The sequence below is a fragment of the Peromyscus californicus genome, unplaced genomic scaffold (assembly GCF_007827085.1).
Source record: "Peromyscus californicus insignis strain IS unplaced genomic scaffold, ASM782708v3 Scaffold_7__1_contigs__length_154581171, whole genome shotgun sequence".
Taxonomy (NCBI): Eukaryota; Metazoa; Chordata; class Mammalia; order Rodentia; family Cricetidae; genus Peromyscus; species Peromyscus californicus.
In genome coordinates this window covers 37246991-37261804 of record NW_026294595.1, presented here as the reverse complement: position 1 = coordinate 37261804, position 14814 = coordinate 37246991, and the positions used below count along the sequence as shown (strand labels likewise).

Below are 14814 nucleotides of genomic sequence, written 5' to 3'. Positions count from 1 at the left end.
AGAGGTCATGGGAACCCCTGTATTTGAGTTGCGGACAGTTGTAGGCTACCCTGTGGCTGCTGGGAATTGAACCCAGGTCTTCTGGAAGAGCAGCCAGTGCTCTTAACCACTGAGCCATCTCTCCAGCCCCTGAAGTAGTTTCTAATATCTGGTTTCCATTTTTATTCATAGAAGTAAATTTTATGGCTTAATTTTCTATAATTTTTTCCCACAATAATGGCTATTCTTGTGAAAGTTTACTTGTTTTCCTCTCATGCTGGGTATTGAACCCATGGCCTTGTGCAAGTACTCAGCTGCTAAGCCTAGCACCCAACTCCCCATTGGCCTCCCAATATCTCAAAATTTTGCTTTGAAAATCTTTTCTAGCTGTACATGATGGCTCATGCCTGTAATGCCAGCTGAGACTAAAGCCAGAGAATTGCAGTGGGTTGGAGGACACTCTGGGTGACCTGGGCTATAGAATGAGATTCTATGTCAAAGGACAAGAAATAAGCAAACAGAAGACTTTCTTCCTCAAGAAGTCATTTGGTACTCCAGTACTAGTCTCGGTGTGTTTCAGGTACAGGGCTCTCAGTAATGCTTTAGGAAGACCGTAAATGACAGTTTCTGCTACAGAAATTTATCAGAAATGCAAACTTAGCTCTTTACATTATGCATACAAGCCTGTATAATCAGAACAGAATTAGAGAATCACATGTTGAGGCACATGCTGTAATCTTTTAACTTGGGAATTAGACGCCAGAAGATCAGGACTTCAAGGTCATAATGGCTACATGAATGGTACTCTGTTTCAAAAAAGGGGAGAAAAAAACCAAAACAAACAAACAAAAAACTAGTACGTTGTTGGATATTAGTAAGGTAGATCACTCCGGGGATGGAGTAAAGAATGAATGTTTCTGACTGAGATGAATGTGGAAAGCTACTGAGTTAGAGCATGAAGCATGGGCAGTCTTTCACTTGTCAGGAACAATGCATATAGACAAATGATTTTAGCAGATTGTGGGAGGAGGAGAAGTGTGATATGGCGCTGGCCTTAGCAGTAGTCCAGTCAGCTGGAAAGGAAGGCTAGTGAGTAATTATGAAATGATTTGCATGTTACTGAATTCACAAGGTTGGCAGTGCTCCCAGAAGCTAATAAAAGAAAACTAATACAAAGTTTGCGTTCTTATATAGTATTTGTTGGGAGTTGGAAAGGAAGAAATAACAGCATGGTCAAAGTTTGAGCACTATTTAATGAATGAATCCAAGCACATGGTAATAGACTAGTTTTGGGGGGTATTTTTAGAGTTTCAGGACTGGGTTATTGTGAAAATGAGAGAGAGCACCAGTAAGGAGAGGGACAGTCAAGAAACACAGGTCTTTTGAGTGGATAAAGCGAATAAAAGTGTGACTATTAATATATATATAAAAGTCCAGCCATGGTTCAACGCCAGTTGTCATTGCTGACACACGCCTTCCACGCCTTCCCCAGCCCCTGTAGGTCATGCTTTAAGTTCTCTGTGAAGCTGTATGTACTCTGATACTGACAAACAGAAGCCGTCCTTGTTTTCTGTCTCATTGGTTTTTTTGTTTTGCTTTTTTACTTGTATTTCATCAGGAACAATATAAACAGACATTCCCATCACAAGTAAAGAAACAGGAGTCGTCGAAGAGCCTGAAGAAGGTTATTGCAGCTTTGTCAAACACAAAAGCAACCTCTAGTTCACCAGCACATCCAAAACAACCATTAGAAAACAACCACCCTAATCCGTTTTTGACAAATGCACTTTTAGGGAGCCACCAACCAAATGGAGTTATTCAAAGTGTCATTCAAGAAGCTCCTTTAGCACTTACTACCAAAACTAAAATACCGAGTAAGATGAATGAAAATGTTGCCAGTAGCACCCCATTTTCCTCACCTGTCAACCTGAGCACAGGTGGGAGAAGAACTGGCAATCAGACCCCTGGCCTGCCCTCCACCTCTCCCATACTGCACAGTCAAGGGAAGGAGAAAGTGGTTGGCAATAACGTAACACCATTGACAACACAGCATCCCTCTCATCCTGCAAAATCTTTGGTGGAACAGTTTAGAGGAACGGATTCAGACATTCCCAGCAGCAAAGACTCTGAAGATTCAAATGAGGATGAGGAGGAAGATGATGAGGAAGAAGATGAAGAGGATGATGAAGAGGATGAGTCTGATGACAGTCAATCAGGTTATTTTCCGTTTTAAAATTTAAAGTATTTCCAAATATGTACCAAAATGGTTTAAAAAAATCTTAATTTACACACTTAAAATCATTGTCATTCACTGTTTCTTATACTCAGTAAATTAGAAAAGTAGTTGATATTGAAGTTCTAAGTTAAATCTTAGCTTATGATTCACCTGGATTTAAATGACGAATTGTAAAGTGCGTATGTTCGCATGAAGCGAACAATTTTAGTAGCTTACTGAATTTTCACTTAATTCAGGAGCACTTATCCACAGTACAATTGCTACTCTTTTTAAAAATAATTTTTAGCCAGATGGTGGTGGCATATGTCTTTAATACCATGAGAGGCAGAAGGAGGCAGATCTCTGAGTTTGACACAGAGAAACTCTCTTTAGAATCAACAACAACAATAATAATAATTTTGAGTCATATGTAGTGGTGTATGTGTTTAATCTCAGCACTCAGGAAGCAGAAGCAGATGGATCTCTGCATTTGAGGCCAGCCTGATCTATAGAGTGAGTTCAAGGACAGCCAGGACTACATAGAGAAACTCTGTCTGGGGAGGGCAGGAACTATTAGTTCCTTGAGAATTTCATTCAGTATGTTTTTAATATAGTCACTGTAGGAGACCAGCCCCCACACTTACTTACCCCAGGGACTCTTGAGGAATAAGGGATAAGAGACTTCTTAATAGGGGGAGAGAAACAGAGAGAAAACACGGGATAGACTCAGGTGTGCCTGGATCCTTATCCACCAGCCCAGAACTTTATTCCAAAGGTCTGTTTATAACAATGCCAAGGGGTGGAGCAAAAGACCTCCCCCTGCTAGATACAGTCAAGTGTAGACCCTTACAAACACCTGGTGCCCAGGCCCGTGGTCCAGTCAACTTCTTATGCAGTCCTGCTGGGTACAGTCACTAGGAAACCTAGTGGCTCCAAGTCCCCTGCCCCTTCCTCTTTCCTCATTATGCCCCTTCCCTTCTCCCCAGCTTTTTGTCCTTTACCTATATCAAGGCCAGTATTTGCTGTCCAAATATTCTTGGTTGTATTTTATTCTCTCCTGCTACTTATTAAAACATTACGGGATATCTTTAAAATTATTCACCATGGTCATTCAAAAAGAACCAAATGGGGCTGGAGGAATAGCTTAGCCGTTAAAGGCTAGGCTCACAACAAATGTCAAGTCCTTTTTGACATCAGTATTTGCTAAGTAACACGGGGTCATGAACTTAAGCCTTGATTAGATTTTCATTTTCTCCGTAGTATTTTCTTTCGTTTAAGAGAGACTGTTTTTAAACACATAAAATGCAAGACAACTAAAATTTTCAATACAGAGATTACATAAATATGTTTGTAGATATGTTTGTATGTGGATTTATTACTGGTCAGCCAGAAATTTTTTAGTAACCAATGTAAATAGGAAAAGAGTCATTGTACAATTTAATGTCCTCATAATGTAAAATCCTGAAAGGTGCTTACTATAAAAACTAGCTTTTCCTGAACCTCAGTGCAGGCAGTAGGACCACAGCGATGAGGGCCACCTACATGCTGCTCTGCGCATCTCTGTGGTATAGTCCTGTGTTTATCTAGAGTTTAACAATCCGTTCTTCTATGTTGCATGGCTAGAGGAGTATGACTAACATATGTGTTAACATATAGAACTTCACAGCCAGGACAGACCTACCTCACCCAGCCAGTCTTTTGCCCCTCCATAGTTATTCCTGTGAGCATAGTTTGTGAATCTCGAGACGCCTGATGAAGTCTTTACATAACTAGGAAAACTACAGCTGTAAAAGCAGAACACCAAACTGGAACCCTGCCCTAAACAATTGTTTTCTTTTGTGCAGAATCGCAAGTGCCAGACTGATGGTTGTTCCAGGACAGTGAGATTAGCACAGGAGACTGTAAACTCTGGCACTTGTCAGTTTGCTCAACAATATCCCTTCTTTTACCTAACTTTCTCTATTAAGTTGAAATTAATTTTGAAAGCATTAAGCTGAACTGAAATGTCAAGTGTCATGTGGGAACTATTTCATAATTCAAATACTAAGTAAAAGTGTTTTAAGAGGAATTTGAGGAACTGTAGTCTCACACTTTACTCAAATAGCTTATGAGATGGTAAGTTTTACATTTACACTTACTCTTGGGAAATTGCTTCCTTGAATTCTCAGTCGCAAATACTGGTTCTGAAATACTCCCTTTAGGTGCAAACTTCAGGTGATTGGTTGTGACCTAGTTGTAATATCCAAGTGCTTCTTTACTTCCCAGAATCAGATAGTAATTCAGAATCAGATACAGAAGGCTCAGAAGACGACGAGGAGAAAGACCAGGAGGACTCAGATAGTGACACAGAAGGAGAGAAAACTGCCACGAACCTCAACCCGACAACCTCCTCTGCCAAAAGCACCCCCATCAGTCTCACAGCTCACTCAGCACCTCACAACCTCCACATAGGAAGCGCCCCAGGCTCTGCTCCTGCTGCCCTGTGCTCTGAGTCCCCGTCTCCTGCTTTCCTTGGTACTTCTTCCACACTCACTGCAAGTCCACACTCTGGTACTACACTTTATTTCTATCCATGTAAAGTCAAGGCAGACTGCAGCAGGGACTGCTGTCTACACAGCTTTGGGGAGAAGGAGCTCATTGTAACCATATATTGCATCTAGATTTGTAGATTGCCTAAGAAACATGCATTTTGAAAAGATTTCATCCATTGCCTGAGACTTTAATTTTTTTTCCCCTGTGGTTTTTATTTTAAGAATCTAATTGATGATCCCTCTTGATTTTAAATCTTTTCTTGTTTTATGTTCACCCTTTAATTTAGTATGGAATTCAATTCAGACTTGGATTTTTTGTGTTTTATATGAAATGATCACTTGGGTAATTAAATGCCTGCCCACTCACTGTACAGTCAACATCTTCATTTTTTTTTTTGAGTGAATTGCATCTTAATCCATTGCATACTATCTTTTTACATATTTGATTTCTTATAAACTTCTAGGCATTTTCATTTTAAATTTCCTACATTTAACAATCCAAGGCTGCTCTGCATTCTCATTCAATAACTAAGAAAATATGGGTTTGTATAGTACAGTAATTTGCTACTGTTTTACTTTCATTAGCACTTTCTAATTTTTGCTTTATTTACAACAAACAAGCATGATGTCCTACTAATTTTATATTTATTTGTATTTGTCTTAAAAGTGTATAATATAATCACATATAATCACAATCCCATTCCTGTGCGGTTTTGATTAAAGGCCTGGTACTGTTTGGGGCCATGGATATATATGCACATAGAAATTAAATTGTCTTTAAATATTTAAGCCAGCCTTTAAAATTTGTAGTGTCTATCTAAAAATCTCATAGACTTCCGAAGAAAATGAATTGGTTTTGAAACCTAGCCACTGTTTCCTTCCTGATGTCTTAGGGCAGACGGGGAAACCGCTTCTGTCTTACATAGTGTGCTTTGTCAAAAACACCTAGAAATAATGCAGTTTTCATAAATATACTAATAATCTGTCAGAGGACTGTCACCTGTGCATTTGAATAGCTCATGTCCCGGTTGACTTTTCTTAAAGGTACATCCAAGAGAAGACGAGTGACAGATGAACGCGAGCTGCGTGTACCTCTGGAATATGGGTATGCCACACAAGGCTCTCCTCCCTTAGGGACTGAATGTTTCATATATACTTGATTTCTTGTTCTCTCCTCTCTACATAATTAGTGATTAGAACATAACAAAGGGCAAAATGTTGAATTACCAGAAAACTGAAAGCACGTCTAATGCCTCATGAACCTAAAGAAGGACAGTGTTGGGGTGGGCTATGTGACTGGAATGAACCAACGGCCAGTCACATGTCAGAGAGCCGAACAATACTAGCAGAAGGCTTTGTCAAGAGAGAAGTAAAGAGCAGTGAAAGATGTCGTGGTAAAGGCCGAAGTACTCAAGGGAAGATTAGTTTATTTGGTTCTAGTTCCAGGTAACCATTAAGACTGGGTTCAGGGCCCAGACCTAGAGAGGCGTGCGTGTGCTCTTTGCACTTGGAGTTTTCTGCTGTTCAAAGAAACAGTCCATGTGAATTGATGAGTTACTCAAATGCGTAAGCCCTCAAAGTAATTCCAGCAGTGATTACTATAATACTTGATAGTTCAATGGTTTCAAGTCAAGTCTTTAATTCTGTAGATGAATTAGTTAGCTAAAAATCTAAATTGTTTTAAAATAAATGTATTTGGGTTATATGATTAGTTTTTCTCGTTTTAATGTTTTCTGAAGAGCATGTTACTTTTTTTAACTTTTAAAAAGTTTTCTTAATTAAATGAAGTATCTTACAATGCTCATTTCTGTTATGTAGCTGGCAGAGAGAGACAAGGGTAAGAAACTTCGGTGGGCGCCTTCAAGGAGAAATGGCATATTATGCTCCATGCAGCAAGAAGCTTAGGCAGTACCCTGACGTGATAAAGGTAAATACGTTTCTCCAGGTTTTGTACATTTGGTTCTGATACAGCATTCTAACGCAGAGGGGAAATGCACTTCTTTCTCAGATGAAGGTCCTTGGTACAAAATATTCTCTTGTATGGGTCTGATGTGCTTAACCTAAATTGCTCACCTAAATATAGCTTCTTTATGAAATATGCAAGACATTAATGTCTTGAAAGCTAGCTGCACATCAAAGATGACTTATAATTATCAAAACCTGAAATGGAAAAACATGTTTTGTTTTGTTTTTTTCACTCGGCAGAAATGGAATAGTAGCTATCTCAAGGGGCAATTTTAGCTTCAGTGCAAAACTAAGAGTGGGTGGTTTCTATGAAGCTAGAGATGACCCAAGGATGCACCTTTTAAAGTAGTCTTTGAACCAAAAAGTAGTACTATAACCTAAATGCGTAAGTCTCACTGATTCTAGAGGATTGCCTTTGTCAGCTAACATGCAATGTTGTGATGATTACTCAGGAAGACCTCAGGGCACTCTTCCAGTGACAGAGGGCTTTGATGTAATAGATGTTTTTTATACTTAGCTAAACTCTTTCCTGCTTATTAATTGTATCAACAGTTTTGTACTTTATATAAGTATAAAAATACATGCATTGTTTGTCTGAAGTTTTATCCCAAATAGGTAAAACAGTTTTAGAAAAACTAATTTGAACTGGCAGTTCATGAGACACTGCAAAAAAGAATTTTGAACACCACGTGGTTTGAGGACAGGATTTTGTCATCTGATCACACCACATTATGTGATCCATTGCATTCTTTACATGTTTTTTTTAATTTGGGAAGTAGAGATCCTTAGTATTAGATGAGTGGAAATTCTAGTGTTTTGCAGGAATTGGGCTTTAAATTAATTATGCACATTTTTGAACATATTAGCACAGTTGCCTCTGAACTTGTGAATTATATATACAACTTTACACTCACTCCCCCAAAACAGCTTCCCAAGAGTGTCTCATTTCTTTGATGTTTCCTTGGAGATCATCCCTTTCCTCTTACATTTACCTGTAAATGCTTATTCAATTCCTGTTACCTTTACCAGTCCTGTTGAAAGCATTTCTAGTTCAGGGAGTGATGAAAGGTAGATTCTTGTTAACCATGTATAGTCTTGTCATTCCAAACAATAGAATAATGTCCATTCTCCTTCAGTTTCTTCATCTATCATATAGAGAATAATAATTGTAACATTTCTGCCTTATGAGATTATGGCCAAGTTAAAATGAGATAATATGCAAGAAACTGTTTCAGATAGGTTCAGATGCTCAGCAAAGTAAATAATGTTTTCTTGATCAAGCCTCTTCCCCTTTGGGCCAGTTATAAGGCACAGAAAGTTTTTGATTTTGTTTGTTTGGTTGATTTCTGGAACTAACAATTTCTTTGTGAAAAGGCATGCATTTCCATGTTGTCTTACTCAGAAAATTAAGCAGATCCCAAGGTCACATAACCTCAAAGGCAGAGCTGTTAATGAATGAATGAGGAGCTGAGGGCTCTGGAAATGTGTTCTTTGCACAAGTCACATAAGTGTAGCTGGAGCTTTCTCCAGTCCTGCTGGGGCCCGCAGCCCCTCAGACCCAAGTAAACACACAGAGACTTATATTACTTATAAACTGTATGGCCGTGGCAGGCTTCTTGCCATCCAGTTCTTATATCTTAAATTAACCCATTTCTATCAATCTATAAGTTGCCATGTGGCTTGTGGCTTACTGGTACTTTACATCTTACTTCTCATAGCAGCAGCTGGCAACATCTCCTGACTCAGCCTTCCTGTTCCCAGAATTCTCCTCTCTGTTTGTCCTGCCTATACTATACTTCCTGCCTGGCTACTGTCCAATCAGCATTTTATTTATCAACCAAATCAGAGCAACACATTCACAGCATACAGAGCAATCAATATCCACAGCACATAAACCTTTTCCAGGTGTTACCATAAGGACTGTGCTGTGTTCAGTTCTAATTGTCTCCTTACTGCTAGTTCACAATACCAAAAATCTTGATTTTTTAAAAAATTTCTGCATAGAAATATAGGGTTTTTCTTATTTTGACTTATTTTTTTAAAAATTAAAATTTATTTCAACTCAGTTTGTCATCAAATTTTTTTTAAATCTGAGTGAGCTACTGTGTTTTAAATAAACTCCCTACATACTACTTCAGATTTTTTCTAACAGACATTTTGGAAGGAAGAATTATTAGAAATTCTTCTTTTTAATCTTTGATTCATCGTTCTGATCTTTATAACAGAATCATCTTTATGTTTTTTTATTCAATAGACTTTTGCTCTGAGGGGAAAGCTAATTGCTATTCAATACATGAAGGATTTTTGGTATTGTATCAATATAATTAGACTTAATCTATAAGGCCTCATTACACAGAGCAGAATGTTCTTTGACATTCATTCACTTTTTATTAAACACAATCAGTGTTCAGCAGAGTGTCTTGCTGAAATCAATTTCAGGTAAGAACTTGGATGAATTATTGGAGCTGTAGCATGTTGAGCAACCAACATTTCAGAGTGTACAGGGAAGATAACATGAACTCTGATACCAGCTTTTAGTTCAGAAAAGTTAGTTAAATTCACTTCAAAGTACTTTTAGAGAGCTATGGCTAAAGGTACCCAAGAAAATGTTTTACTTAAAGAATTAGAAATGTTCATGCTTTCAAAATTCTTATAGGTGCAAAGTGATATATATTTTATATATTATATTATTCATGTTTAAGCATAGGATCAATTAGGAATTTATATAATTATGTAAGAATTTTCTGTGAAAATTAACAGGATATCCTTTTGTTAGAGTAACTGATGGGAAAGATTCTTTTTTCCTTTAGTGTTGAAAACAAACAACAACAATCTAAATCAGAAGCTGCCTGTACCACCTCTCAGACTTAGCCTAGTCTGCCCATCTGGCCTTGCACTTCAGAACTGGGTCTCTGTAGACATCCTTGTTGACTACAGTTTTGTCCCAGGGGCTATCGATTGAGTACCTTGTAGGCTTGGTGTTACTATAGTTGTAAACCTTCACAATGAACTGGATCTTTGACCTTTTGGTGACTTCCTTCTTGGCCATGGTGGTCACCTTTTGGGATTGTTGTCAATACCATCCACTACAGTATAGTCTAGGGTAGGTCTGAAGTGTGATCATCAGTGCCCTTTTTAATGAAGGCTTTGCACTGGAAGAGCATCCAGCCAGGACAAACACCACTTTCCCAAGTTTCCCAAACTTTTCCAATTCAACAGCACCCAGCAAGCACAAAGCCGGAAGGAAAGTTGATTAACTAAATTTTTGGAGGTTATAAAATACGGTTTGGCACAAATGCATTATTGTCACACAATAATAGTTTTCTCTGTGTATAAAATACTTCTAACTTTATACAAATTGTGTAAAAGTTTGATGGCTAACCATATATTAAAAACACAACTGCATACTCCAAATGGAGGCTAGCTAGTATGGTGTTGCATGTCTACAGTCCCAGCAGAGGATGGAAAAGGGGAAAATTGCAAATTCGAGGCCAACCTGGTCTGCATATTGGGTTTGTGTTTTAAAATATAACACCAACAAAAATCCAAAAAGGGGGAAAAACATAAATATGTCAAAACTGATATTGGCTTTAATTGGTCATGGTAGAAGAGATTGTTTTATTCTTCTGTTTTGTGTGTTTTCATGTTTTACTCATCTCTTTTGTGTGTTTTCTGTGTTCTAAAATTTACTTGAATCAAATATAGGATGTCGAAAATAGTTTGTTTTTCAAAGTAATATTTCTCTACCTTGTAATGCAATAAAGCTAAGAACTTTTTATTTTTAAAATGCAGGAAAATTGAACATAAGGATATCAGGTGCTCTATATGTGATATGTGTATTTGGTGTTTAAGAGGAAATAAATGGTTTTTGTACAAATTTATTGTCATTTTAACTACTCAAATTAATAGCTTTCCTTGGAAATATATTTTCTTTCTTTCTTTTTTTTTTTTTTTTCCTTCTTTCTAGTTTTTCCAGTCAGGGTCTCTCTGTGTAGTTCTGGCTATCGGAACTTGATCTGTAGGCCAGGCTGGCCTTGAACTCACAGAGATCTGCCTACCCCTGCCTTCTGATTGCTGGGACTAAAGGCGTGCACCACCACTGCCCGACTTGGAATATGTTTTCTACGTCATGTCTTTATTCTTCCTTTTATGATATGCCAGGGGAACACCAATTGTTCATTCTAATTTTACCTAAAGCAGTAAATAATTAAAAATATTCCAAAACTCTTATCAGATAGGTAAAATTTAGGAGGTAATTTCTGCTAGAAAGTAATGTTTGCAGTGATAAAAGCATTTTGTAAAAGTTAACCATTTTATTCAGTATTTAGCAGCTTAAGGTAGTAATTCTATATGTATTAGACGATGGCAAACACTGGTTGAAGATAGTGATTGTGTATATTAAACAAGATGAAAGGTGGGAACCATTTTACATGTCACAGTTGAAGTGAAGAACAACAGTGTAGTGGTTCTCTTTCAAACAGCTAAAGCAGACGCCCTTATTTCAAGAGATTGGCCCTAAAAGGAAGGAGGCCAAGCAAACCTGTGTTCTTGAAGAGTTTTGTTTGTTTGAGTTCACGGAGAGCTCTGTAAGATGAGTGAAGGGTAGCATTGTTGCTAGCTAGATTTCAAATGCTCTTACAGTCTCCATAAAAAACCTCATCTTAGAAGATTAACTCTGTGAAACAAGCGGCAGTACTTAGAAGGCCATGCGCTGCCAGCCACCTGTCTCCAGCCGGATGTCTGTTACTACGGCCTCTTTGCAGCTCAGTGAAAAGGATTCAAATAGATGTCTCTACAGAATTCTGTTCCATTGCATCATAAAAAAACTTGTTGATCCTTATGTTTGTCACAATTTTTATTTTATTTCACTCTTTTTGGTTACCAAAGTAATAGAAAATATGCTTGTGCTGGATCGATTTTGGTTAAGTTGAGAGAGTTCTTTCTCTTACCCACATTTGCCTCTGGGAACATAGGACAGCATCACAGTGAGTAGCTGTTGATAGGAGTTGTTTTGAAGTGTCTGACGATGCACTCTGTGCATTGGTGTTTTGCCATGGGTGTTGGGTCCCCTGGAACATGTGAGCTGCCATGTGGGTGCTGGGAATTGAACCCAGGTCCTCTGGAAGAGCAGCCACAGCTCTTAACCCCTGAGCCATCTCTCCAGCCCTGGCAATGCACTCTGATAAGCACTGTGTGTGAACTGTAGCAGGTGAAGTATTTAATTAAGCATAACTTTTAAAAATAATTCCATATTTTTCACCAAATAAGTTCAGAGGCGTTTAGGACATTGGATACCTACTCTTCCTCAGTCTAAGAAAGAAACGAAAAGAAAAGACAGCAAGGGGATCCCGAAAGAGGGTGGGCAAGGGAAGGAAAGATGCCCAAAGGAGAAGTGAGTTACACCATTCAGAAGTTTTCTGAAGGATTCTGTTTAATGACGTTACACCATAAGAAAAGTAAAATGTGTTTCTTTCAAAAAATAGCCTTTTTAAAGTCATTTTATAAATATTTATGACAAATAATGTCCCCAAATTTTCCCCAAAGACATTTTTTTTCCCCAAAAAGGAAATTGTGAGCATACCTGTTACTTTAGAAATGAAGGTGGGAAGTCTAAATATGAAGAAAAACTAACATAAGTGGAGAAACCAGATAGTACATTAATATAGAAGTCACAAAGAAGTGTATTACCTGGTGAATTTCATGTTAGTCTGTTGCTGTTCAACTCAAATGAAAGAGCTTTTCTGGTGAAGAGTAAAAGGGGCAATCGTAATAATTTGGGCACCACGTGGTGTCAGCACAGTTGTGGTGCTGGTGATTATTTTTAATTAAGTAGAGAACCAAAGATTGGGAGTCAACAACCAGAGTTCTAGGCCAGCTTTGCTGTTAACTGCCACCCCTGTGCAGTCTAGCTCTGGCACATATGCACTCTGGGAACATGAACGATCAGCACGGACAGGGGAGAGGTCTGCCGATTCATGTCTCTCGTGTACCAGGTAGGATTTTAGTGGCTAAAAGAGCCCTGTACCAGATGGCCTACCACGTAAGCCCAAGTGTGGAGCTACTATAGACCATTTTGAGTCACTTTGGAGTCCCTTCTCTTCACATCCTTTGTTTTCTGAACCACTGACCCATGCACAGAAGTTACTTCGTCCTCTAAAGTTGTGATCTTAGGGATCACCTATTTGATCAGGTGGACAGCATAATCAACACTGTGGAGATAATTGTATCAAACCACACCTTTTTCCACCATGTTTCATGGGTGACACCCCTGTTCTCTGAGAGAAAGCTATTCTTGGTCTTTCATATCTCTTAAATGCTACTTAAAATACTGTTTGGCACTAATGAGCTGTATAACTGATGAGATTACGATTGCCCAGTGCCCTTCATGTGAAGTACATGAAGCTCTCTGTGCTGTTCTTAAGTAGAAAGCAATGGAAAGTAGACACCAGGCCTAGGGAAACCCAATAGAATCCCACTTTTCTTCATGTTAATTTTAACATTTTTATTAAATCATAAGTTGTCAAAATCTTTGAAAAAGGATTTGATACACATGCTTTGCTCCATGCCCTACGATTTTTCTGAGACTTCTAATCTTTGTAAGTCAGCATCCTATGTCACTTTGAAGCACTAACGCTTATTTAATTCCCTCACCTGGAATGGAAATGCGCATCACCAGGTCTTTCATATCCCTCCTCTTCTGAGTTAGAGATATGGCTCAGCAGAGAAGAGGACCGGCTACGCTTGCAGAAGATCAGGGCTCAGTTCCTAGCCTCCACATGACAGCTCACAGCCACAGATGGCTCAAATTCCAGAGGACACACACAACCACAGATAACCCATGTCCCAAGGGATCCAGCACCTTCTTCTGGCCTCTGTGAGCACTGGGCATGCATGCAGTACACTTACATAGGGGCAGACAAAACACTCATAAACATGAAACAAAATAAGTAAAAAAAAATTTTTTAAAGATTCTTGTTTTTTTAGGTATGACATTCGGAAACATTTCATGGGAGTTAATAGAAAGTAAGACTCAAAGCACACTTTCAGAAGGAAGTTGGTTTTAGTTTTGTTTTGTTTTTTAAAACAACTTTATTTTTAGGCTGTTAATTTTACTAAAAAAAAATTTAGTGAAACTGTTTGAATAATCTATTAAGTAAATGACTAAGAGATATAAAATTGTCACTACAAATGCATTAATCTACTTCAACCATAGACCACGGTTATTTTACTTCCAAGAGACAGGGATGTTAGATGATAAAGAGCCCATCCATGCAAGTGTAGCCTCAAGTTAAAAAAAGAAGAAAAGAAAAAAAGTATCCCTCATTCATTTCAAATGTGCCAGCCTCTCAAGAGTTAACTTGAGAAATCAGCCTTTAGAAGAATAGAATCATAGCTCCACACCAGTCTTGGTGACACAACACTGAGGAAAGTGATCCTGAGAAATTTGGCAAACGGGTCACTTGGCTTACTTGGTCCCCCGGACTCATTTATTGTTAGGACATAATATCAAATCAGGATTGAGATGTGAGAGCACACCCATGACTATCTAAGTATGATGATTCCTGTTCAGTTTTCTTTCTGGCTGGCTTCAGGCTTCCCTTTTCATATCAGGTAGTCTTCAGCTTTTGTTTTCTTCCCCTATAAGACTTTAAGCATTTGACCTTCTTCTAGTTTGAATCCCCATTCCAGAGTCTCACAATGTGTATATGGTCCATTGGGATAATAATTTCCTACCCTGACTTCTAAAGCTTTCAGTTCATTACTGTTGGTGATGTGGCCCTGAGTCACCTACACTAGAGACGCCAGGGCCTGAGGCACATTGTCACAAATGCTGTCACTCTGGAGCTCGGACGGTGGCTCCACAGAAGGAGCACTGGCTGTGCTTCAGATGCCTGCCTTTGCTTCCTGCCACCCATTTGTCATTGAGTCCCAGATATCCTTTAGCTATTGTATGAAATAACACATCGAGAGTCTAACTTAAAAATAATAATACATTGCATCTTACAGCACAGTTTCACTTATCTCATATTTCCTTTCTTATGAAAATATATGTAAAAATATAAATTAATAACCCTTCACAAAGGATTATAAAATAATAAACAATCTTTGATCATCTCCATAATC

General features: G+C 38.3%; 1 protein-coding gene across 17 annotated transcripts in view; it reads left to right on the top strand.

Moving 5' to 3' along the window:
• Baz2b (bromodomain adjacent to zinc finger domain 2B) overlaps positions 1-14814 on the top strand; it is a 325749-nt gene that overhangs the window by 249361 nt on the left and 61574 nt on the right. For 16 of the 17 annotated variants that reach the window (XM_052723268.1, XM_052723263.1, XM_052723267.1 and 13 more), the window contains 4 exons: positions 1598-2195; positions 4460-4744; positions 5770-5830; positions 6544-6652. In XM_052723268.1, the coding sequence (XP_052579228.1) occupies positions 1598-2195; positions 4460-4744; positions 5770-5830; positions 6544-6652 (1053 nt within the window). The remainder of the gene's footprint in view (positions 1-1597; positions 2196-4459; positions 4745-5769; positions 5831-6543; positions 6653-14814) is intronic. The other variant, XM_052723270.1, reaches the window with a different exon arrangement.